Below are 25,977 nucleotides of genomic sequence, written 5' to 3'. Positions count from 1 at the left end.
AGAATCACCAAAAACGATTTGTAGGGGAATAAAATACACGCATGTGCACTGGTGCCCGCACAAGGCTTCATGGTCATGGTAGTCTCGGGGTAAACAAGACATTCGTGCGAAACGTGTCTTCCATAATTTCGGGGGTCTGTAAAGCTTATGGAAAGCATTGCAGCCAGAGTTCCTTCCCTGCCCTTCAGTCACCCAATGGGAAGCTACTGCAGCGTAGGATGACATGCGATGATACCAAGCGGACCAATCACAGCTGTTGCGTCCTACGTTGCCGCGACGCATTTTGGGACAGTTGCGCGTCGCAGCAACGCGTGCTCTCGCGTAGGGTTCGGTATCAGCTTTGCGGCGACGCGAACACGCAGAAGTATAAACGAGGCTCTAAGCGTGACCAAGCTGCCCGCCCGTTTGATGCGCGGACGAGCAGGCGTCGCTTCAGCAATTCGCGCGATACTTCCCGTGATGCAGCGCGCAAAACATGTCTGACGAGGGGCCGAATGCGCTCGGTTACTATCTCAGCAAAGCTGTGGAGTTTGTGGACGAGCATGTTCGGGTGGTTCGGGTATGAGGGATATTTACATACTGACGATCTAGCTGCTATAAAATGGACGCACAGTATTGGGATAGTGAGGCAAAGGGATTTACTTTGTAATTTGGGTGCTTTAGCAGAAAGCTTGGAGAAGTTTGCATTGTAGGTTGCTTCTCATTGCCTTGTCCCTCTGCTTGTGTTTTTAGACGATCAGCACGGGTCTGGCAGTGGTCGGAATCGTGATCTTAGCCAGAAGCGTCAGGCTAGTAAGTGTCCCGGAAGTCTCAGGTGTTTAAAGAACCTTCTTTGTTCACGTAACCCATGTCACAGAACGAAGCTAGACCATCATTTTGATATCAAGTTACCATTCCAGTTTGTCATTTTCTTATCAAGCATAATGCAGCTCAATATTTCAAACAGCCTGTACTGCTTAATTGTAATAGAAAATGATATAAATTCTGGTTTTACAACCTCGTTGTCAATGACAACTGGGAATTGGGAAAAAAGTCCCATTGAAAAGTGTTGTAGAATTAAATTCTGGTTCTAACATTCAGGTTGTAATGGAAAGTGTCTGTTAATGGCTTCTTTGCCCCTATCAGGTTACAGAAGTTCATTTGATTGTTAGGTGTTTAGAAGCATCTTAAATTACAAAAAAAAAAGCAGTTACACCTTATTGCCCTAAAACTGACATAAATTTCTGCCTCAGCACTAATGAATACATATATAGCACATAGAATAGTATAGCACAGGAACCAACAATGTTGTGCCATGCCAATTAAATTAGTAATCAAATGGTAAACTAAACTAATCCTATGCTACATTGACGACTGCATTAGTGCTGCTTCCTGCACCCATGCTGAGCTTGTCTACTTTATCAACTCCACCTCCAGCTTCCACCCTGCCCACAAGTTTACTTGATCCATTTCTGACACCTCCCTCCCTTTTCTCGATCACTCTGTCTCTGTCTATGGAGACAGTCTATCTACTGATATATTTTATAAACCCACTGATTCTCACAGCAACCTGGTACTTACCATTGCAAGCAGAACAGGTGCCACACCTGCCCCTACGCCGCCTCCCTTACTACCATTCAAGTCCCAAATAGTCCTTCCAGGTGAGGCGACACTTTTTCTGTGAGTCTGTTGGAGTCATCTACTGTATCCGGTACTCCTAATGTGGCCTCCTGTATATTGGTGAGACCTGATGTAGTTGAGAGACTGTCTTTGCTGAGTACCTACGCTCAGGAAAAGCAGGATCTCCTGGTAGCCACCCATTTTAACTCTACTTCTCTTTCTGACATGTCAGTCCATGGCCTCCTCTACTGCCACAATGAGGCTACACTCAGGTTGGAGGAGCAACACCTTATACCTTATAATCACTTCACCTTTTAAGAAAGGAGGAAATTATAGACCACTTAGCCTGACCTCAGTGGTTGGAAAGATGTTGGAGTCAATTGTTAAGTACAAGGTGATGGAGTACTTGGAGACACAGGACAAAATAGGACAAAGCGTAGTTTCCTTCAGAGAAAATCTTGTCTGACGAACCTGTTGGAATTCTTTGAGGAGATTACTAGTAGGATAGATAAAGGGGATGCAGTGGATATTGTATATTTGGACTTTCAGAAGGCCTTTGACAAGGTGCCACACATGAGACTGCTTACCAAGTTAAGAGCCCATGGTATTATAGAAAGTTACTGGTATGGTTAGAGCATTGGCTGATTGGTAGGAGGTGGTGAGTGGGAATAAAAGGATCCTTTTCTAGTTGGCTGCCAGTGACTGGTGGTGTTCCGCAGTGTTCGGTGTTGGGACCACTTCTTTTTATGCTGTATGTCAATGATTCAGATGATGGAATAGGTGGCTTTGTTGCCAAGTTTGCAGATGATACGAAGATTGGTGGAGGGCCAGGTAGTATTGAGGAAACAGGTAGGATGCAGAAGGATTTAGACAGATTAGGAGAATGGGCAAGAAAGTGGTAAATTAAATACAATGTTGGAAAATGCATGGTCGTGCACTTTGGTAGAAAATATAAATGTGCAGACTATTTTCTTATTGGGGAGAAAATCCAAAAATTTGAGGTGCAAAAGGACTTGGGAGTCCTTGTGTATAATGCTCAAAAGGTTAACTTGCAGGTAGAGTTGGTAGTGAGGACGGCGGATGTAGTGTTGGCATTCATTTCAAGAGGTCTAGAACAGGGTCCCCAACCTTTTTTTGCACCGCGGACCGGTTTAATATTGACAATATTCTTGCAGACTGGGGGGGGGGGCGGCGGGGTAGGGGGGTGGTTAATCACAACCAGAATATAGGTGATAAGTCAATTATAAGTCACTTATAAGTAGCTAATACACTCAATTTAGTTTCTAAAGGGGTTTATCTAACGAATTTAATGTTAAACACACAGTGCATATTTTCCTCACATGAATATAGTGATAGGTCAATTATAACAGTGGTCCCAAACCTCCGGGCCGCGGACCGATACATTGCCGTGAAGAATGCAGCGGTGGCCGGAACGCACCCAGCACATCTTTAAGAAAAAAGCCGAAATAAACAAGCTAATTAATTAGGTGCTGCCCGGCATGTAAATGTTGGCCCAGATCAGAGGCGACGCAATTGGCAATCACCTCTGATCTGGGCCGACATTTATATGCCAGGCGGCACCTAATTAATTAGCTTGTTTATTTAGGCTTTTTTCTTAAAGATGTGCTGGGTGCGTTCTGGCTACTGCTGTGTTGCTGCATTCTTTGCGGCCGGAGGTTGGGGACCACTGAATTATAAGTCACTTATAAGTCAATAGCATCATAACATTTTAAGTAATGTTTGGATATTAAACACACAGTGCATATTTTCCTTGTATGAACACATAACATCATTGCAACACACCAATATCGCTGAATCAATGGGAGCCCTGGGCTTGTTTTCCTGCAACGAGACGGTCCCATCGAGGGGTGATGGGAGACAGTGATACTCGAAGGGGGTTCCTTATGTCCAGTCTATTCCGCAATTTAGTTTTTGTTGCATTCATTGCAGAAAACTCTGCTTCGCAGCAATATGATGTTGGAAATGGAAGCAACATTTTCAATGCTTTCGTGGCTATCTCAAGATATTCAGCCATAACGTTGATCCAGAATGCTGGCAGAGATGTTATGACAAACATACTTTTCAACCCACTGTCATTTGCGAGCTCGAGGAGTTGATCTTCCTGCAGTGACATGGATGAATCACCGGGGACATTCACAAATGGGTCATGGACCCATTCCTTTGCACATCACTGATGACCTCGCATGCGTTAAAGTTCAACAGAGGGAATAACAGGGAATGAGGAAAGATGCAGCTGACACATATCGTTTCATTTCGCCAAATCATATCGTTTCTTCGTGGCCCAGTAGCACATGCTTTGCGGCCGGGTAGTTGGGGACCGTTGGTCGAGAATACAAGAGCAAGGATGTGATGCTGAGGCTTTTTAAGACACTGGTGAGGCCTCACCTTGAGTATTATGAACAGTTTTGGGCTCCTCATCTAAGAAAAGTTGTGCTGGCATTGGAGAGGGCTCAGAGGAGGTTTACTAGGATGATTCCAGGAATGAAAGGCTTATACGAGGAACTTTTGATAGCTCTAGGTCTGTACTCGCTGGAATTTAGAAGGAAGGGGGGATCTCATTGAAACCTTTCAAATGTGGAAAAGCCTAAACAGAGTAGATGTGGAAAGGGTGCTTCCCATGGTGGGGGAGTCTAGGACAAGAGGGCACAGCCTCAGGATAAAGGGGCATATATATAAAATAGAGATGCAGAGAAATTTTTTTAGCCAGAGGATGATGAATTTGTGGAATTTTTTACCACAGGCAGCTGGGGAGGCCAGGTCATAGGGTGCCTTTAAGGCAAAACTTGATAGATTCTTGATTGGACTCAGCATCAAAGGTTACGAGGAGAAGGATGAGGTTGGAAAGAAAAAGGATCAACCATGACTGAATGGTGGAGCAGACATGATGGGCCAAATGGCCTAATTTTGCTCCTGTGTCTTATGGTCTTGTATTCTGTCTGGGTAGCCTCCAACTTGATGGTGTGAACATCGAATTCTCAAACTTCTGGTAATCCCCCCGCCTCACTATTTCCCATTCCTTTTTCCCTCTCTCACCTTTTTCCTTACCTGCCCATCACCTCCCTTTGGTGCTCCTCCCCTTTCCCTTTCTTCCATGCTCTTCTAACTCTCCTATCAGATACTGCCCCCCAGTCCTTTATCTCTGTAACCAATCAACTTCCCAGCTTGTTACTCCAACCCCTTACCCTTTTCCTGGTTTTCACCTATCACCCACTACTCACCTACTTCTTTCTCTCCACTCCCCACCTTCTTAACCTAACTACTCATCTTTTTTCCATTCCTGTTGAAAGGTCTTGGCCCAAAACATTGACGGTGTATTCCTTTCCATGGATGCTGCCTGACCTGTCGAGTTTCTCGAGCATTTTGTGTGTGTTGCCTTGGATTTCTAGCATTTGCAGATTTTTAAAAACGAGAACATCTGTCGATGCTAGAAATTCAAGTAACACATACAAAATGCTGGAGGAACTCAGCAGCTATGGAAAAAAGTATAGTCGACATTTCAGGCAGATTTTTTTTTGTGTTTGTAAACTAATCCCCAGTGTCCATATCCTTCCATTTTCCTCGCATTCATGTGCCTATCTAAATGTCTCTTAAAAGTCTCTAACATTTCTACCTCTGCCACCAGCCCAGGCAACCATTCCAGACACTCCCCACTCTTTGTGTAAATAAACTTGCCCCTCACATCTCCTTTGAAATTACCCCTTCACACCTTAAGTGCATGCCCTGTGGTATTAGACATTTCAACTTTTCGAAGAAGATTTGTCTGTCTAATCTCATCCATGTGTTATCTGTGGAGGCAATGTACGTTCAGTATGCCAGTTGCTTTATGAAAGAGATGATCACATTCCAAGCTCTATAATCAATATAGTACCCAGAGAGAATCACTTTCTCACTTTTGTCTCTAGAAACTGTAGATGCACAAAAAACAGTTTGAACGAAGCTCTACCCTATTCGTCAAGCCTTCTGTGACAAAATAGCCTTAATATTATAGAGCAAAATATTCCAAATTACAAGCACAGAGCCTTAGGGGAATGATTTACTTAAGAAATGCAATGAAGATTGGATGCATTGTAATCAGTCTTGGAATTTTTTTGTACTTTGTTCAGCATCTATATATGAGGAACACAGTTTAATTCCTGTACTTTCTTCCATCAAATTGAATTATCACAGAATGTTTTAATTTACTGCTATCAGACATATAACTTTAATCTAGAAAGCAAGCGCAGCAAAATTATGCACTGCGTAAGTAACACATTGTTTCTTACGTTATTAAAATCATCTGATAAAGTCTTGGGAGATCGAATACATTTAATACACGTTGACTTGCACTCACTGCATAATGTATGCAAAAAAGATTGTTTTACAATTTTATAGTGTGGAAACTTCTGTGTAATATGTTTTGATGAACAATGAAAGTTAATTTTCCTTCATCTTAACAGACTACTAAATTTACAAATGCCTTAGAAATACCTAACAAATTTATTGAAAAAAATATTAAACTTCGAGGGAGAATACGTCATGTAACAGAGAATGGACTGGAAACAGAACACATTCCTATTAGCCTTCCTTTTATTTCAACCCTGCAAAAAAAAAGTAAGTAAACAACTTATGGACATATAATAATAGGTATAACTACAGATAAGTTAAATAAAATTGAAATGTTAATTGCGATATTGTCTTCTACATGTGACTAAATATGTCTAATTCTAAAATTTTGTTAGCACAGTGTAAAATTCATCATGTGGCTGCATGGAACTCATTTACTCTGTTTCAGTTACTGCAAGACACAAGTTTCCATTCTAAAAATTTGTGTTCTGTAGAATTGAATCAGCAAGTTTTGTATTATAATGATGTGCTAGCTCAGTTTATAAGTTGTAGGTGTTACTAAGATAAATATTTGATGCTGATGTGGAAACTTCTCAGTTTGAATGGCTTTGTTCATTTAACACAACCTCTAAAAAGACTTAGTAGTGAGTTCTTGATTAATAAAGTTGCTGGTGAAAGGATTTATTGTTTTGGAAAGCAGATTTCCATAAGACCATAGATATAGGAGCAGAATTTGGCCACTTGGCCCATAGAGTCTTCTCCACCACTTCATCACGGCTGATACATTTCTCTCTTAACCCCATTCTCCTGCCTTCTCCCCATAACCTTTCACGCCTTGGCTAATCAAGAACCTGTCAACCTTTGCCCTAAATGCACCCAGTGACATGGTCTCCACAGCTGTCTGTGGTAACAAATTCTACAGATTTACCATCCTCTGGCTAAAGAAACTCCTTCTCATCTCTGTTCTAAATGGATGTCCCTCTCTTTTGAGGCTGTGCCCTCTGGTCCTAGACTCCCCCACCAATGGAAACATCCACTCTATCTAGGCCTATCAACGTTTGATAGGTTTCAGTGAGATTCCCCTCATTTTTAAAAATTTCAGCACGTACAGGCCCAGAGCCTTCAATGGCTGCTCATATGATAGCCCTTTCATTCTTGGCATCATTCTTAGAACAGTACAGGCCCTTCGGCCCACAACGAGGTTCACAATTCTTGTGAACCTCCTCTAAACCCACTCCAATGTCAGCACATCCTTTCCGAAATAAGGGGCCAAAACTGCTCACAATACTCTAGGTAAGTCCTCAACAGTGCCTTATACTGCCTTAGTGTTATATCTTTGCTTTACTAGTCCTCTTGAACTGAATGCTAATGTTGCATTCGCCTTCCTCATCACCAATTCAGCTGCAAATTAACCTTTAGGGAATCATACACATGTCACTTTGTACCTCAGATTTTTTGAATTCTCTCCCTGTTTTCAAAATAGTCTATGCTTTTATTCCTACCAATGTGCATGATCAAACACTTCCTGACACTGTATTCCATCTGCCACCTCTTTACCATTCTCCTAATCTGTCTAAATCTCTCTGCTTCCTCAACACTACCTGCCCCTCCACCTGTCTTCATATTCTCTGCAAACGTGGCCACACAGCTATTAATTTCATCATTCAAATCGTTGGCATATGTTAGAAAAAGAAGCAGCTCCAGCATCGACCCCTGCAGAACACCACTAGTCACCGGCAGCCAATCTGAAAAGGATCCCTTTCTTCCCACTCTTTGCCTCCTGCCAATCAGCCAGTGGTCTATCCATGCTAGTATCTTTCTTGTAATACCCTGGGGTCTTACGTGCGGCACTTCGTCAAAGGCCTTCTGAAAATCCAAGTACACAACATCGACCAATTCTCCTTTGTCTGTCCTCCTATCCTCTGGTCATCTCAGTACAGGAAGGATGTGGAAACCATAGAAAGGGTGCAGAGGAGATTTACAAGGATGTTACCTAGTTTGGGGAGCATGCCTTATGAGAGTAGGTTGAGTGAACTTGGCCTTTTCTCCTTGGAGCAACGGAGGATGAGAGGTGACCTGATAGAGGTGTATAAGATGGTGTGAGGCATTGATCGTGTGGATAGTCCGAGGCTTTTTCCCAGGGCTGTAATGGCTAGCACGAGAGGGCACAGTTTTAAGGTACCCGGGTAACTTCAAAGGTAAGGACATGTTCAGCGCAGCTTTGTGGGCCAAAGGCCTTGTATTGTGCTGTAGGTTTTCTATGTCTTCTATTTCTTTAAAGAATTCCAACAGATTTGTCAGGCAAGATTTTCCCTCTTGCCATGTGCCTCCAAGTACCTGAAACCACACCCTTAACATTCAACTCCAGCATCTTCCCAACTACTGTGGTCAGGCTAACTGGCCTATAATTTCCTTTCTTCTGCCTCCCTCCCTTGTTGAAGAGACATTTCTGAACTGAGTTTTGGAGGCCATTAAGTCTTCAGCTTTCTTGGGAATTGCAGTCTGCTGCTATATCTGTTTTGTACTCAAAGGTTTTCTATTAAACTTCCAAAACATTAATCATGTGACATAGATTAAATATCCAGCACATAGAAACATAGAAAACCTACAGCACAATATAGGCCCTTCGGCCCACCAATCTGTGCCGAACATGTCCTTACCTTAGAACTACCCAGGCTTACCCATAGCCCTCTATTTTTCTAAGTTCTATGTATCCATCCAGGAGTCTCTTAAAAGACTCTATCCTTTCTGCCTTCACCACCGCTGCCAGCAGCCCATTCCACGCACTCACCACTGTCTGCATAAAAAAACTTACCCCTGACATCTCCTCTGTACCTACTTCCAAGCACCTTAAAACTATGCCCTCTCATGCTAGCCATTTCAACCCTGGGGAAAAGCCTCTGACTATCCACACAATTAATGCCTCCCATTATCTTGTACACCTCTTTCAGGTCACCTCTCATCCTCCGAGGATCCAAGGTGAAAAGGCGGAGTTCATTCAACCTATGCTCCCCAGTCCAGGCAGCATCCTTGTAAATCTCCTGTGCACATCTGGAAAAGTTACCTCTTTTCAAAAGGCTTTTTGTGGTGAACCTCATGGATCTCATTTTTGCAATGTTATTTCCACTATTAGGCACAATGGCTTATTTTTCATTTTGTTAAACTTTATTTTTACTAAATTAATTGGCTAAGCATCTGTACAACAATCAAATGGATACTTTTAGCTGTACTGCATAAGAACAGAAGTAGATCAGTTAGCCGGCATTCAGTCTGAATTCTAATAAATCATGCCTAATAATAGCTTTACTCTAATTTGGCATGTTTTTTCTACATATTATTTTGTTTTCTCAGAAGTTTTTTTTAAATACCTGTACTAGGACATTATTAGATCTTGGAAACAAATTGATATCTGGGAAATTAAAACAGAATCTAGAGTTGCAGTGCTTCTGGTCATGTTTTAAGGCAGAAGGAAAGAGAAACATCTATTCATAAACATCCTTTTAGGATGTTTCACAGCACTTTATAGCTAATGGATTTGACTTGCTTGAATGTGTGACAAACTGAACCACAGTTGACTGTTGGCCCTGGTGATTTCTATAGAATCTTTTTCAACATTGGCAAATGGACATTAAAGCTTGGTTTTGTACTTCTTCCATAAGACAGTAACAACTTTTTAGATACAGAACATCATATTGTTATCTTCAGCTAGAATTCATGGCATTCAGTGTATAACTGACAACACACATAAAAGTTGCTGGTGAACGCAGCAGGCCAGGCAGCATCTCTAGGAAGAGGTGCAGTCGACGTTTCAGGCCGAGACCCTTCGTCAGGACTAACTGAAGGAAGAGTGAGTAAGGGATTTGAAAGTTGGAGGGGAAGGGGGAGATCCAAAATGATAGGAGAAGACAGGAGGGGGAGGGATGGAGCCAAGAGCTGGACAGGTGATAGGCAAAAGGGATACGAGAGGATCATGGGACAGGAGGTCCGGGAAGAAAGACAAGGAGGGCGGTGGGGGGGGGGGGACCCAGAGGATGGGCAAGGGATATATTCAGAGGGACAGAGGGAGAAAAAGGAGAGTGAGAGAAAGAATGTGTGTATAAAAATAAGTAACAGATGGGGTACGAGGGGGAGGTGGAGCATTAACGGAAGTTAGAGAAGTCAATGTTCATGCCATCAGGTTGGAGGCTACCCAGACGGAATATAAGGTGTTGTTCCTCCAACCTGAGTGTGGCTTCATCTTTACAGTAGAGGAGGCCGTGGATAGACATGTCAGAATGGGAATGGGATGTGGAATTAAAATGTGTGGCCACTGGGAGATCCTGCTTTCTCTGGCGGACAGAGCGTAGGTGTTCAGCAAAGCGGTCTCCCAGTCTGCGTCGGGTCTCGCCAATATATAAAAGGCCACATCGGGAGCACCGGACGCAGTATATCACCCCAGCCGACTCACAGGTGAAGTGTTGCCTCACCTGGAAGGACTGTTTGGGACCCTGAATGGTGGTAAGGGAGGAAGTGTAAGGGCATGTGTAGCACTTGTTCCGCTTACACGGATAAGTGCCAGGAGGGAGATCAGTGGGGAGGGATGGGGGGGACGAATGGACAATCCCTCCCCCTCCTGTCTTCTCCTATCATTTTGGATCTCCCCCTCCCCCTCCAACTTTCAAATCCCTTACTCACTATTCCTTCAGTTAGTCCTGACGAAGGGTCTCAGCCTGAAACGTCGACTGCACCTCTTCCTAGAGATGCTGCCTGGCCTGCTGCGTTCACCAGCAACTTTTATGTGTGTTGCTTGAATTTCCAGCATCTGCAGAATTCCTGTCATTTGAGTGTATAACAATCTTTTTTTACATGTGTACCCAACTTCTGTCTGGTAAATGGCTTGTTACATTATTTGCTTTAGCACCCTGTATCTGTATTAGGATATGTTGATGGAGTGCAGTTTTACTATTACTTCAATTATAAGTGATAAAGAAAATGTGAATAGTGTAACTTTTCATACTCAACCTAATTCTTGCAGATCTCTTCAGATCAAATAGGATGTCGCCCTGTAAATTCAGAAATATATTTTATCAATTCTAAGTTACAGCATGACCATTCATACAAAGGTGGTTACTATGAGATCCTCTTATTGGGTGCCCAGCAGCTTATATTATCACAAAATAGCTGAAGATGACAGGAAATCCAGATTGCAAATTGCTGTTATGCATGTATGTGTTAAATTTTTCCCTTTTTTTTTTGCCTTGTCTAGTAAAGAAACACTTCCATTTTTCTCAGGGCAACAAGATGGTCACCTGATGATTAGGTTGGCTGGCTTGCAAATGACTGATGAAGGGAGAGCCTGGTTAAGTGAGCAAGTAAAAGATCCCCACGTTATTTGGTTTCAACTTCTGAGAAGGGAGAATTCTTTTATAGATTGCATTGTGAGATTAAATAAGGTAAAGCTATATTTTAGAAGAAGGAATTCATATTTTTGTGTAATCAAAATTGTGCAAGAAAATGATGCCTATCATTCATATGGTGCCTGTTCTTAAAGCAAATGAAATATAGTATTCTTCTGTAATATTGGAACTTAAAGCTTCCCAGGGAATTGCTAGTGCATTTATGCAAAGGTTTCAGTTGAAATATTTTCAATTTGTTTCCATCAGCTGTAAATTTATCTTTTGACTGCATTCTGGTGTCTTTAATTCAGATGTGCTTTTTCTTAAAATTTAAATTGTCCACAAATTCAAATTAACAAACATTAAAGAAAAGGCAGCATCAAGAAGATTTCTGGAGTATATGTGACATGTAGCTGCAGAATGCTTGTTTGTAATACGTGTTTGTAATTGATAATAATTTTGTGGATTCTCGGATGCATTATACAGGTAGTATCAAATTACTGCAAAATCAAGTCTAACTGGCCCAAATTTTTACAAAATTCATCATCATCATCATCAGGTGCCGTGCCCAGTTTGAGCTTTGACCGCCATGGCCCACACACTCCTGTTTCAGGTCAAGTAGATCAATTCATTGGTTTTCATTTCCAGTTCTCTGGCTGCCGTCTCCATCATCATTTGTCTTTGTCTTTCTCTTGCTTTCTTCCCTTCAATCTTTCCCATAATTACTGTGCATTCTAACTTCTCTTTCCTAATCACATATCCAATGAAGTTACATTGCCTTTTCATGATCTCATACATTATTTCTCCTTTTATGTTTGCTCTGTTCATGAGATCCTCGTTAGATACTTGTTTCGTCCATGATATTCTTTGTATCCACCTCAAAAACCACATCTCTGCTGCTTCAATCCGTTTCCTCATGTTAACTAGATATTGTCCAACATTCTGAGCCAGATAACATAACTGGATAAAAGTAACATTTCAGTACTCTGAGGAGGGTTGTCATGCCTAGTTTAGTATTGGACAGTATACTCTTCATTCTCGTAAAGGTCTCTTTTGCCATTCCTATTCTTCTTTTGATGTCCATGTCGCACCTGCCATTTGATGTCACCCAGCTTTCCTAAGTAGCAAAAGTTTTGTACTTGTTTTATGTCTTTCCCGTTTATTCTCAGCCTGCAGATAGGATTCTCCTTTTTGGATATCACCACACATTGTCTTTTTGCAATTGATAGATAGATCCATTTTTGCACTTTCATCAACAATTATATCAATTAAGTTTTGTAGTTCTTCCTCCGTACTTGCAATTAACACAGTGTCATCTGCATATCTGAAATTATTGATGTTTTACCGCCAACTTTGATTCCCAAGATGTCTCTTATTTTTTGTAATATTGTTTTACTGTACACATTAAATAAATCAGGGGATAAAACACACCCTTGGCTAATGCCTCTCTTGATTTTCGTAAACTGACTCACTTCTCCATCTATTTTTACAGTGGCATTTTGTTCCCAGTACAGATTTCTGACTAAGTGGAGGTCTTTCGAATCTAGATCTAGAGTTTTCTGTAATATTTCAAGTAACTTATTGTGCTTCACTTTATCAAATGCTTTTGTGTAGTCGATAAAACAAACAAATCTTTTTGCACTTGAATAGCTCGTTCTTATAGTATCCTTAACATCAATATTGTGTTTCTTGTACCTTTGTCTTTCACAAAACCACATTGTTCTTTACCTAGTTCAGCTTGTATCTTACTTTAAGCTCTTGTCATCAAAATTCTTAGAAGTATCTTGGTGATATGACTCATTAAACTTATGGTCCTACGTAATTCACATTCTATTGCTCCAGGTTTCTTAGGAAAAGTGATAAATACCGATTTTTTCATCTCTTCTGGTATTATTCCAGTCTCATAAATGTCATTGATTATATCAGTAAGTTTTTCAATTCCATAATCTTCAAGGGTGATAATTTGTTCTGTTACTAATTCATCAGGACCTGCTGCCTTTCCTTTCTTCATCTTATTTATTGCATTACGAACTTCAGATTTTAACATACTTGGACCTTCAATGTTTTTCTTAATTTCTGTTTTTTCTGGTTTTTCGCGTCGATCAAACAATTCCTGAATTTACTCAGTCCATCTGTTCATAACCTCATCTTTTTCCATGATAATGGTACCGTCCTTTGCTTTCAAACGTCGACCTGAAGAACAGAAGAGCTTTTTACCAGTGATATTCTTGATTTGTTGATGTAACCTTTTTGGATCAGTAATAGGGATTCTTTCTATTTGCTCACATTCCTGGTTTAACTATTCTTCTTTGGCTTTTTGACATAAGCTTTTAACTTTTTTATCTAAGGACTTATATTCTATAGGATTTACTTTCTTCCGTCTCCTTTCTTCCATTAGATTTTTGATTTCATCTGTCATCCATTTATTCTTTGTGCTTTTTTTCTCTTTTAGGAATCACTGACTTTGCTGATTCTACCAAGGCATCCTTTAGAGAGTTAAATTTCATTTCTACATGATTGCTATCATCTTCAACAGATTATATTTCTAGACTTTGAAATCTATTCCTTACTTCAATTGTAAATTTTTGTCTTAAGTTTTCTTTTTTAATTAATTGCAAGTAGTCAAGGGATTGTTCAGGTGTTTGCTTCTTTGGTTTTTTAAGTTTTACTTTTACATGACATACTACTGGGTTATGGTCACTATTACAGTCTGCACCTGGATATGTTTTGCATTGAGTCACTGAGTTTCTAAATCTTTGGTTTATAGTAATAAAGTCAATTTGATTTCTAGTATTATCACCTGGACTTTTCCAGGTCCACAAGCGTCTTGGATAGTTTTTAAAGTAGCTATTCATAATGACTGGATTATTCACCTTGCACCATTCTACCCATTTCTCACCTCTTTCATTTCTTTCCCCTAGTCCAAATATTCCTATGGTATTTCCATCAGCACCTTGTCGTACTTTAGCATTTAGATCTCCCATGACAATAACAATATCTTGAGATTTGCATCCATTCTTTCCTTGTTCAAACTCTTCATAGAATTTATCTAAAGCCTTATTTGTTCCATCTGTTGTTGGTGCATATACCTGTATAATTGCCAAATCAAATGATTGCCCTCTGAATCTAACAAGGAGCACTCTTTCTGATATTGTCCTAAAACATCTTTTGCCATGTTTTCATCCATAAGAATTCCTACTCCATTAGTATGGGATGTTCCACAGGAATAAATTAGTGTTTTATTTCTATTCTGACATGTTCCAGCACCCTGTCCAATGAACTTTATTAATTCCCATGATGTTAATCTTTAGTCTTTCCATTTCATTTATCAGATTGTCCAATCTTCCTGCTTGATATAGGGTTCTTACATTCCAAGTGGCAATAATTTTCTTTTGTGTTACTTGAATTTTATGAGCAGTAGCTTGATGAAGGTCAGGGATCGCCTGCTGCCCAGAATCAACCCTACCGAGCGAAGCATCTTCAGAATTGTCTTGGAAGATCCACTTGACGCTGTTGTTGTGTGATATATTTTGTGAGTTTGACCATGGTTTTCTTAGCAAATAGATTCTAGGAAACCTAGTATCTAACAACAGTGGTTTGCTTTTGCCTACAGTTGGGCAAATTAAAGAAATCACCATTTTTCTTCCCAAATGTTCATCCGCCTGTACTACAGCTGTTGACATTTGAGGTCCTAGCTCATCCGCCTTCTCCGTCATAAGTTCAGTTACTGAACCTGCTGGATCTGCCATTGGCCTTCGCTTGTATCCTGAGTAGGAACCCTTGCAGGTACTACCGTTCCTGGTTAGAGCGCCTCTGGGAGCAATGAATGACTAAGGGGTAACTCCACGTTCCCCAAAGCTCTGAAAGTCCCCAGTCAGAGCCTCATCACCGGTTACAGTTTAGAGTCGTACCCAGGACTTACAAAATTCATAGCATTCAAATAACTAACGATATACACCAGTCTTGATGATATATGAGGCCAAATACTAGAAATATAAGAATAAACTGAAACTGATGTAAGTACTCAGCAAATAAGAAAAAAAAATGATTTTATTGTCATACTGTATATGCGCGCACAGGTGCAGTGAAAAATGTACTTGCCACTGCTTCATAGGTATTTAGTGTCATATAAGCAGTATCTTCAAGAAAAAGCATAAACACAATTTTTACAAGAAAGAACACTAGAACAATTTATAGCAAAGTCTATTTTAGTTCAAAGTGGTCATAGTTTCGCTAAATTCTACTAAATTTGTCAGTTGGTTCAAGAACTGAACAGTTGAATGAGTTTTGCTATCCTTGAGCCTGGTGATGTGGGACTTCCTTTTGCCCAATGGGAACTGCAGAGGGAAAGGAGCAGTATTTAAGGTTCATGTAAATCATATCACATGGAACAGATTTTAAGCGGGTGCAAGGAAAGTATGTGAGGAAGAGAGGTAGTGAGGCTGCAATAGGATGGAAGGCAAATGTGATTTAAATGACAAAGGATTATGGGGAGGACAAAACAGAGTTGGCAATTGAATAGTAGAAACACTCAAAAATTTGGTCTGAAGAAGCTATACCTGCAAATACCAGAGTCATTGTATAAACCTGCTGCTTGCAAATAGGAGCATTAAACTACCTTAACTACCTTGATTATTCTGTATGTACATGCTAGTTGATCCTTTTTTCTTGCTATTGTCTGGCATTAGATAGGATTGTCATGTTCTAATTTGTTTTATGATTACCCTAGGCTCTCAATGTTGTGTCTTTATTATTTATTTATTAGGGACTAATTACTTTTGAAAGAAAACGTATTCCTGAGAAAGACCAGGAAACTTATCCATTCATCTGATCGTATAGCCATAGTAGCAACTTGTAAACTAATTAATTTAAGAAAAGAATGCATATTTCCACTAAAATATTATGATGAATTGAAAGGGTTTTCTTGATATTTCTTAATATTTGCATAGGGATGCACACTAATTCTAAAACTTGGCATCTGTCAGATAATATTATCAGGGTCAGAAAAAATTATTGATGAATGGCACACTGTAATTTTGAAATGTGTAGGTGCTCAACAAAATATTTTTTTTCTCTCCTTAAGGGATTAATTTTCTCAATCTGCCTAAATGAAGAGATTTTAAGGAAAGGTCTTGGGCGAACTATTAATATTGAAGGCTTGCACTCTAATCCCAAATTGTACTGGAGGCTGCAGACAAAGTTGCTTAAAGCAGAAATGAAAGCCCTAAAAAAAGGTAAAGGCATCTGGAAAGAGCCAACTTTATTGGAAAAAATCTCAAATAATTTACAGAATTCTAAGATTTTGCACAATTTCAATAATCTAATTTTATGGTTCAGGTCATTGAGAAACAAGTAAGTTAATAGCATTCAGTTAAAGGGATATTTTGTAGACTATACCAGAGATCTAACTGGTTTTGAACTAGTGACGTGTTTAAGTTTATCATTACAATATCACAAAATGTTATCTTGGTTTAAGATACAAATATCCATTTGTAATATGCAATATGTTATATTTTGTCTTATTGGTTTATTCAGAAATGGAAATCTCTGTCTGATATTCTAAACTGTATATGGATGTGCAACAAATAAACAAAGCCTATGCAATGCACTACGTGAGCCCTGCTCTTTCACGTAGGACTTTCCACTTACGATGATCTTGTAATGGAGGGAAATCACAACTAACCAAGAACAATGATTTACATGTCTAATGAAGTAAATCTGAAGCTTGCATAACATATGTAATCAACAGTAAGTCCAACTAATTCATTTGGAAAAATACCTAAGAGATATACTGAAGCACTGAGGGCCATTTGCACTTCCTTCATTTGTCACTTAAAGCAGATGATGTGGATGATGTTGCTTATTGCAAAGTTGAAGTATCTGGAATTTAAAATAAATACTTTTTACAGAAAGGGAACTTTTTTTTAAGGAGAATCTACAGCGGTGAAGAAATCAGGGTATGTGGCCTGAATTTTTACTGAGCCATCACTGAATGTTGTAACCACCTCTATCATCATTTGGTTTTCTGCTACATCCTCCCTCTCCAAGTCCTGGTTGTAGCCAGTGGTCCTCTCAGTGGAGAAGATCACTGGCTGTCAGCTACCGACATTAAAAGACCTGTTCATTGCCAGAGCGAAGAAAAGAGTTGATAAAATTACTGCTGACTCTGCCCAGCCTAGCAGTCACCTATTCATCAAATTGCCATCATGGGGACGCTACAAATCCATCACTATCTGGACTACATGTCTTCTCTGAAGCTTCTTTCCTGTAGCTATCCAGCTTCTCAACAAAGCTCACTCAGGTGTAATAACTTAACTGCACCTGCACAGTTAAATGGTCCTCTTAAAAGTTAAAAGACCCGTAAAATGGTCTTTCCTGCTTTCCTTGTTCTGTTGATAATTATTGAGTCTATTCATATGTGGACATTAATTTAAGTTTGATTATTGACGAATGCGCATGTGACCATTCTGCTAATTGTTGTTTCCGCATGGCTGTTTGCACTGTTGTTTTGCAAATTGCTGATTGCTATCGTGTTGTCTGTTATGGTATTATCCTGTGTTTTACACTTGGGCACTGAACCACAATCAATTCTATTATGTTTCACATACTGGCAATAAAGTGATTCTGATTCTGAATGTTTGACATGCTTTCTGAATTTTTCTTAAATCTTAATATCCCAGCATTATATCCATACATACTTACACACTTTTAGTAACATCAGTAACTGCTCTTCTTGGATTCGCTTGAGTTTGAGGAGTAAGAGGTTTGGAAAATAAACCAAGATCGTTGACACAGGTTTATCTCTGCATCCTCTCTCTCTTTTAAGAGACTCTTAAGGTAATATAGTACTTTATTTTACCACAACTTATGAACATTATAGCATTTAAACAACTATAAAGTGAAGCAAGCAAAAAAAAATAAATCAGACCAAATATCTCAATGCACACTGTAACTGCTAATTTTACAAAGAATTTGAAGAGTGTACTTTGAAGTAAATTTAATATAATTGTACACTGACAACTATAAATTAGGTCACCTAACTTAAGGTAATAAATCAGCAGTACTTACTGCAATGCTGCTGCTATTTTCATCAACCTATCAGATTCTGCTTAATTCAACGTGATGTGATTTTATTATTTTTGTTCATTTAAATTCCTACTTCATTGACAACCTGGGACCCCCTCCCATTAAGGACTGGTACTATAACTTGCACAGGGCAAGGTGGCAGCAATAGTACTGGGAAACAGAGCAAATAGCAGCCAAATTATTGACGGTGCTGAGGCTGGATGGATTAATGTTCTATAGATCACTGTATCAGTTTCTTATTCTATTCCTCTGCTGCTGCTTCACATTTTTGAGTGTGCCTGGGGAATTGTTAGTGGTTCATTAGATCCTAACCTAAAACCTTGTTAGCTCTGAATAACTGTACATATGAGAAATACTGTACACATATATGCATATACAAATAATATCACTTCATGTAACTTGTTTAAGTGTTGCAGGGGAAATTGTAAGAATCAGGATGGCAGCCATGAGCATAGTTTGAAGAAACTGAAAGTAGAAAAAAAGGAAGGTAATTACTTTCACTATTCACCGCTCTTAACGACATCCCCCTCCTTAAGAAGTTAGATATCTGAAATAAAAATAGAATGTGCTGGAAACTCTCAGCAGATCTGGCAGAATCTGCAGAAAGAGAATCAGCTAATATTTCTGATCAAAGATACTGAAACATTGAATCTGAATCCTCAACTTTTTCTTTTTACAAATGCTTCCTGATCTTTTGAACTTTCCCATGTTTCATTTCCTGGATTTTGCATATTGAGGATTTTTTTTCTCAGCATCCATAGTAACAGAGAAGCTCCTTCTTCATTATGATTAAGCTGTAGAAGTATTCATTCCCAGTGGTAAAGTATCTCTGCAGCCCTACAGGATAATGTAATCTCCAGAACACAGAAACTATTTTGTTCTCACCAACAGGTCTCCTACAGAATGTACTGTTTTAAAGTATAATCAAATGGGGAACTGAAAGCTGTCATCTGGTTGTATTTGCTAGATTCCATGGTTTCAAGGTGCTGCTTATATTAATTATTTACAAATCATTTGGGTTAGTTAATAAGTAGCCATTTTTAGGGATGCTTAAAAGTTTCCCTGAGGTGTGTATAGTGTTTGATGTTTCATCTTAAGAGCATAAATTAGAACATTCAACTAAACTAAATGAATGTGTGCCTAGTTCATAGATATATCTGCCGTAAAACAACAAATTTCACAACATATGCCAATGATATTAGACCAGATTCTGATTCTGTTTTATTGGCTTTTTCCAAAGTATAGGGAAGTTTGTGTTCCCCAATCATTTAAATTTCTCATTAGGCCAATAGGGTTCATAAATAAGTTTATCTGGCCATGAGGTTTTCCAAGACTGGCACAAATAATTTGAAACTTCCAACGTAAAATACAATGTGTATCTACTATAATTTTTTTATATAATTCTTGCACATTCCCTTACTTTGGAAAAAGCCAATAAAACAGAATAAGAATCAGGTTTAATATCACTGGCATCTCCCTGAAATTTGTTGTTTTGCGTCAGAAGTACATTGCAATACACAATTAAAAAACTATAAATTACAATAAAAACTGTATAAAATTATATAAGTAGAGTGAAAAGGGAGCAAAAGAAAATTAGAGGTAATGTACATTGGTTCATTGTCCATTTAGAAATCTGATAATGGAAAGAAAGAAGCTGTTCCTGAAATGTTGTGTGTGTCTTCAGACTCCTTTGCCTCCTCTTTGATGGTAGCAATGAGGAGAGGGCATGTGCTGGGTAATGGTGGATGCTGCCTTTTTGGGGCATCATCTTTTGAAGGTGTCCTCAGTGCTAGTGAAGCTAGTGCCCATGATGGAGCTGGCTGTGTTTACAACTTTTGGCTGCTTTTTCCGATCCTTTGCAGTGGTCCCTCTATACCAACCAGTCAGAATGCTCTCAGCAGTACATATGTATAAATTAGCTTTTGGTGAGAAGCCAAGTCTCAAACTCATGCCTTCTTTGTAATTGCTTCAATATGTTGGGCCCAGGATAGGTCTTCAGAGATGTTGATATTTAGGAGCTTGAAACTGCAGACTTTTCTACTGCTGATTCCTCAATGAGAACTGGTGTGTGTTCTCTTGACTTCTCCTCCCTAAAGTCCATTATTAATTCCTTGGTCTTAATGAGATTGACTGAAAGGTTGTTGTAGCGACATCACTCAATCAGCTGATTTATCTCACTCTTGTACGCCTCCTCATCACTGTCAGAAATTCTGCCAACAATAGTTGTGTCTAACAGTAAATTTATAGATGGCATTTGAGCTGTGCCTAGCCACACGGTCGTGGATGTAAAAAGACTAATGCAGTGGGCTAAACATGCGTGTGAGAGTTGTGAGAGATTGAAGATGTCCATGAACACTGCCGCTGGTTGGCTGACACAGATTTTCAGTGCCCTACCAAGTACACCATCAGAGTCTGATGCCTTGCGAGGGTTCACCCTCTTGAAAGATGTTCTGACGTCAGCCTCCGAGACAGGGGTCAGAATTGTCAGAAACAATTCTGTCCCCCTTGAAACATCATTTGAGGTGAGCAAACTAGTTCTTAGGCTTTGGTGCACTTTCTTAATACTGAGTATTGAATTCCCTGGAGTAAACTTAACTGATGGTTTGAAAAGTGGAATGTGCTAATTCTGTATTTAATTCTATTGTGAACAGAAGCCTGACAGGTAAATTTATGATTCTGTGATTCAAGTCTATGTATGTAGAAGTTATTGTCTTTCATTCAGATAATTTATTAAACTATTTATTTTGTTGAGATGGTTAGTAAAATTGCAGTTGTATATGTCACATAATTTCTATGTATATAATAAAACCTGGTCATCAATTTCATACAATTTCATAATTGCATTGAATTATACATAATTTGGGCCAGCACATCCAGGCCAATCAAGATCCCTATCCATATCCTTCAAAACATTTCCTATCCATAACCTTTGTAATTGTACCTGCCTCTATAACCTTCTTTGGCAGCACATTGCATAAACCCACCACTCTGTGAACCTCTCCCCTCCCCACACCCCGCATGATCCCCTTTCAGTGTTTCCTGTGACAACTTAAACCTCTGTCCACTAGATTTAGACTCTTCTACCCTGGGAGAAAGACTGTGAGGTTATCCTTCAGCCTCTGCTCCAGAGAAAACAGTCCTAGCCTAATTCATCTTTCCCTGGAAGTCAAGCCCTCCAATTTGGGCCACATTCCTGTGAATCCTTTCAGCACCCTCCCTTACTTAACTTTATCCTTATTGCTTGGTGACCAGAACCGCAAACAAGACTTCAAGTGTGGCTTAACCAATGGTTCCTACAACTGTAACGTGATGTTCCAAATTCTATACCCAGTGCCTAGGCAAATGAAGGCAGATCTATCATATGCCTTTTTTTTAACCACTCTAGCAGTTTTGCCAATTTTTGGGAAACTTTGTACTTGTATCCCAAGGTCACTCTGTTAATTAATGTTCCCCAGGACATTGCCATTCAATGTGTCGTTCCTTGTCTTGTTTAACTTCAAACTTATCACTCGGTCATTCCCTTGCCCACTTTCCTGGTTGATCTAGATCTTGTTGTTAACTTCACTGTCCACTATACCAGCAATTTTGGTCCATCTGCAAACTTACTAATCATGCAATCCACATTGTCTTCCAAATCATTAACAACAATATAATGAACAACAGAAGTCTCTGGACGTTCCCTGCAGCACATCATTAATTATATGTCTCCAATTTGAAAAGCAACTCTCAACCACCCAATGTTGTATCCAGATCAGTGCTATCTGACCCTGAATCCTATATATTCTAACCTTCTAGACTAGTCTACTATGCAGATCTCTTAAAAGACCTTGCTGAAGTCCACACCTTTGCCCTGCCCACTTCAATCCTCTAGGTCACCTCCTGAAAAACCTAATTGAATTCGCAAGACATGATATCCCATGAGGAAAACTGTGATGTCTTTCTCTAATCAATCCTCGCATTTCCGAATGAAAATAAATTAGATATTCTTATATTAGTGCCATGTAACAGTATATCTCAGCATTTAACATTGTAGAAGATTGCAGGATTTGAGGGAGAGAATTTAATGTTTGCTTTAGTATTCATTTTGTAACAGAGCAGAACAACAGTGCAAAATTATTTGGGGAAGAAAACTACTTTAAGCATCCATAAATTAATATCAATTATATTAAAAAGTATTCTCATTGATAAAGTGCATTTTGCTAATATAAAAGGATTAATCACAAAGCCTGAAATGAAACGGCAAGTTTTTAATTAAAAGTACATGGAATGTTTAATGCCATTGCAATTCCCATGCCTTTGCTTTGTTATTGTCTTCTTAGACAATTCCTTAAGTATGATTTAATTCTGCTCTAGTTTAAGCCTTTTGAGGCAGCTGATAAGGCCAGTGTGACACGTACTGTAAGGCAGAAGGTGTTTTTTGGAGTGGATGGGTTGGTAATATGAGACTGCTTTTGTAGATTTCACAGGGGTTCCTTGTGCTCCTGATATAGAAACAAGGTTCTCAGTGTCAATATTTTAATTCATCAGTGAGGATGTGACATTTTTTTCAAGTCTTACTGATATTTTCAAAATTCTGCAAATCCACCTGTATTTTTTTTTCTTTAATTTGAAGGTTGATTTAGAGGATTTTGGAAATATCAATAAGTCTACCCAAGTGCTTTCGGGTCCCTTGTATAAATACTTTAAATACTCTATATTGGTGAGGCATATGGAAGGGTTGAGGTCATTGCTGCCTAGAAAAGCATAAATTTTGTACTGGGTTTGAGCTCTTGATCTTCATGTGCTGAAGTACTGAAGAACTGGCTTCAGAGAAATGGAAAGTGGTCATAGAACTTAATTGCTGGATTGAGTTAGAGCACAGTGGTGATATGCGACTGGGATGAATTGTTAACCTTTGCTTTATAAAGGTACTGACTGACTCACTGTACTTTAAAGTCCTTATGAAGGGTCTTGGCCTGAAATACGAACTGCCTATTCCCTTCCATAGACGCTGTGGCATCTACTGAGTTCCTCCAGCATTTTGTATGTGTTACTTTGTCCTTTAAAGTACTGTGTATTGCAAACGATTGAGAGAAATCATTTTAATTTCAATTAAGAATAGAGAAAATTGATCTCAATTATAGCTACAATTTGGTCTGATATTGGAAGTAATAGGCAGTGAAAGCTGGGCAACCCAGTACTGGGTGTAATATACTGTATTTTTGGATTTTCCAAGATAATTACATGGTAAAGATTCAATCCATGTTGGGATTGGCTTTGCTGAAAAAAGCTCTAATTGTGCCAGTGGAGCCAGCAGGAACAGAGATACTTCCATGACTGTACTGTACTCCTGAATGCTCACATTTTGAAAATAATCTCAGAACCATGCTGAGATTTAAAGCAATTTCCTGTTAATTATTACATGCATAACTATTTAACTGAAATTATATGAATCATTCAACTCAGTTTCAGGGTGAGAACCTTTTAGCTTGTAGTATGTACTGAAAGCTCACATAGTCATCTTCAACACTCTTGTGTTGCTGAAGTGGAACATCTAACTTCTCAAGAGTTCAGAGCAATGTGAAGCATATTGTTCTGCATTAAAGTTGGAAAATAAAACATGTTGCTATCAAAATTGCTTGGAAATTATGTAGCTGACTCATTTATAAGTGATTTTAAGCTGCATTACATCACCAGTGGAGGTTGCAATTTACCTCATCAGACCTTAAAGTTCTATGTTAGCTAAAAAGAACAGGAGAAGTACCTAGAGAACGTGAGAGAATTGTGATTTCAAAAACAGGTACCCATATAAGAAAGCAGAAAAGTTCTTAACTGTCAGGTCAAATCTATAGATTTGCACCATAGGAATCTCATCAAGAAATGTCTTCAGAATCAGAAGGAGGCTGCACATCATTGCATCGTAGAACAGCTTTTGTAACATATTAATAATCTGAAGGTAAGTAAATGTTTTTGACTCCTGGGCATCATGTGTACCATAAAGTGCTCATCCCTTTTATACCTCATTCTGCACCATGTTTCAAAGATTCTCTCTCCCCTTCTGACCCCTTACCCCCCACACACATACACTCTCTCTCTCTCTCACTCACTCTCTCTCTCTCTCTCACACACACACACACACTCTCTCTCTCCCCTCTCTTTCTCACAACACTCTCACTTGCACTTCACTCCTGCTCTCCCCTCCCCTCACTCTCTCACTAACCTAATTGAATGCTCCTGAATTTATCTCCTCTCCATTCTTAATTAATTTCTGTTTTATCTATATGTCTATCACAGAACTTAAGACAGGAAAGATGGCCTGCAAGATGTTGGAGGGAGAAAAAATAATCTTCATTATTTGAGGGTGATGGTATTGTTGATTGCATCCTGTGTTGCTCTCGTTGTAAAACACTAGCTCAGATGCTTAAGTTGGTGTAAATTGGTGATTTATGAGGGCAACAAAGAAAGGAGAGAAGATATGCTTCCATGAGTTCTTTGGCCCTCATGCTAGCCCAAAAGAAATGAGAAATACTATACTGACTCAAAGAGAGTGAAATGATAATCTCATGATAAAATGAAAAATGAATATTATACCTAGTCCTTGCTTAAAAACACTAGGGACAAGTTTAACACATTGCAGACAACAATTAAGTTTATTACAACAGTATGAAGATTGATGGCTTTCTGTTTCCCTCATTCAAAGCATTTGGATTTCTGAGGTAATTCTTGACAAACCAGTGCCTCATGTTGAAATGGAAGCAAACTGCAGCCTCAGAGCAAAAAAGCTACAGGGAACATCATTTCAGAACTTGGCATATGGAGCAAATAGCACTGTGGAGATGCTAGATTGTACAGCAAACTTAGGAGGACGCAGCCCATAGCAGATAATTACCAACTCACATTGAGAGAAAAGTTGTCCAGCCCCTTGGGCTTATGCAAAAAGGTAGCTGCTGCTTATGATGCTCACTCTCATATGGCAGCCAGAAGAAGCACAATTTTACATCCAGGTAATGTGAAATAGAGAAGTCCATCAGTGATCCCTAGCACTAAATGCATAAGCTTTTATTGGCTGTTAAATGCACTCCAGACATTTGTTTCAATTGCTGTGTGAATATATGATGATGAATCTGACTAATAATGGTACTAAGGCACGTTCTAATAATGACCATCAGATTGATTTCTCCCTTAGAAAGAATAAGTCACAATTTGAATATTTAAAATTCAATAGTTCTAATTATTATGAATGATGTAACACAATTTTGCTCTGTGCGTTCCCAAAGTTTATATTGTTTGATGAATAATGTAGTGTTTAAGCAGTGAACCCTTCAGCTGTTTTCAGTATTGAAGAATTGAAATTGAAGTTGTTTTAAATGAATAATGTTAGCAATCTCATGTGTAAACCATCATCAGTAACTTTCCATCTGTTGAATGTATAATAGAATGCTTTGCTGGATGAGTCTAAGTCAAATTGTGTACAATATCCAGAATAATGCTGGTATCTTCACTGTACTTTACTGTGATGAAGTGCTATGGAAGTTTGATCATGGCTAGAATTAATTCATGCTTGTGCAAGAACCTGGACCTGATGCAATATGCT

General features: G+C 39.1%; 1 protein-coding gene across 4 annotated transcripts; it reads left to right on the top strand.

Annotated features, from left to right (window-relative positions):
- Window positions 1-372: 372 nt before the first annotated feature.
- On the top strand, window positions 373-17,953 carry c18h3orf33 (c18h3orf33 homolog (H. sapiens)). Of its 4 annotated transcripts, none has more exons than XM_072255358.1 (6): window positions 388-559; window positions 733-792; window positions 6,057-6,210; window positions 11,215-11,375; window positions 16,402-16,552; window positions 17,248-17,953. In XM_072255358.1, exons 1-6 carry the CDS (start codon window positions 476-478, stop codon window positions 17,286-17,288), a joined length of 651 nt encoding a protein of 216 aa, XP_072111459.1. In that variant the 5' UTR covers window positions 388-475; the 3' UTR covers window positions 17,289-17,953. The 4 variants fall into 4 exon arrangements, with proteins under 4 accessions (XP_072111458.1, XP_072111457.1, XP_072111459.1 ...); XM_072255359.1 differs by having other exon boundaries at window positions 389-559; window positions 16,854-17,953; XM_072255356.1 differs by having other exon boundaries at window positions 387-559; window positions 16,402-17,953.
- The last annotated feature ends 8,024 nt before the right edge of the window (window positions 17,954-25,977 follow it).

Source organism: Mobula birostris, chromosome 4 (genome assembly GCF_030028105.1).
Source record: "Mobula birostris isolate sMobBir1 chromosome 4, sMobBir1.hap1, whole genome shotgun sequence".
Taxonomy (NCBI): Eukaryota; Metazoa; Chordata; class Chondrichthyes; order Myliobatiformes; family Myliobatidae; genus Mobula; species Mobula birostris.
Note: the sequence above shows the minus strand (reverse complement) of the source record. Positions and strands in the feature narration are given on the sequence as shown.

Excerpts from the sequence above, each read along its gene's own strand:
- c18h3orf33 (XM_072255356.1), top strand. The coding sequence starts at position 476 with ATGTCTGACGAGGGGCCGAATGCGCTCGGTTACTATCTCAGCAAAGCT. Across the intron at positions 6,211-11,214 it reads TTCAACCCTGCAAAAAAAAA|GGCAACAAGATGGTCACCTG; the intron begins GTAAGTAAACAA and ends CATTTTTCTCAG. Across the intron at positions 11,376-16,401 it reads GCATTGTGAGATTAAATAAG|GGATTAATTTTCTCAATCTG; the intron begins GTAAAGCTATAT and ends TCTCTCCTTAAG.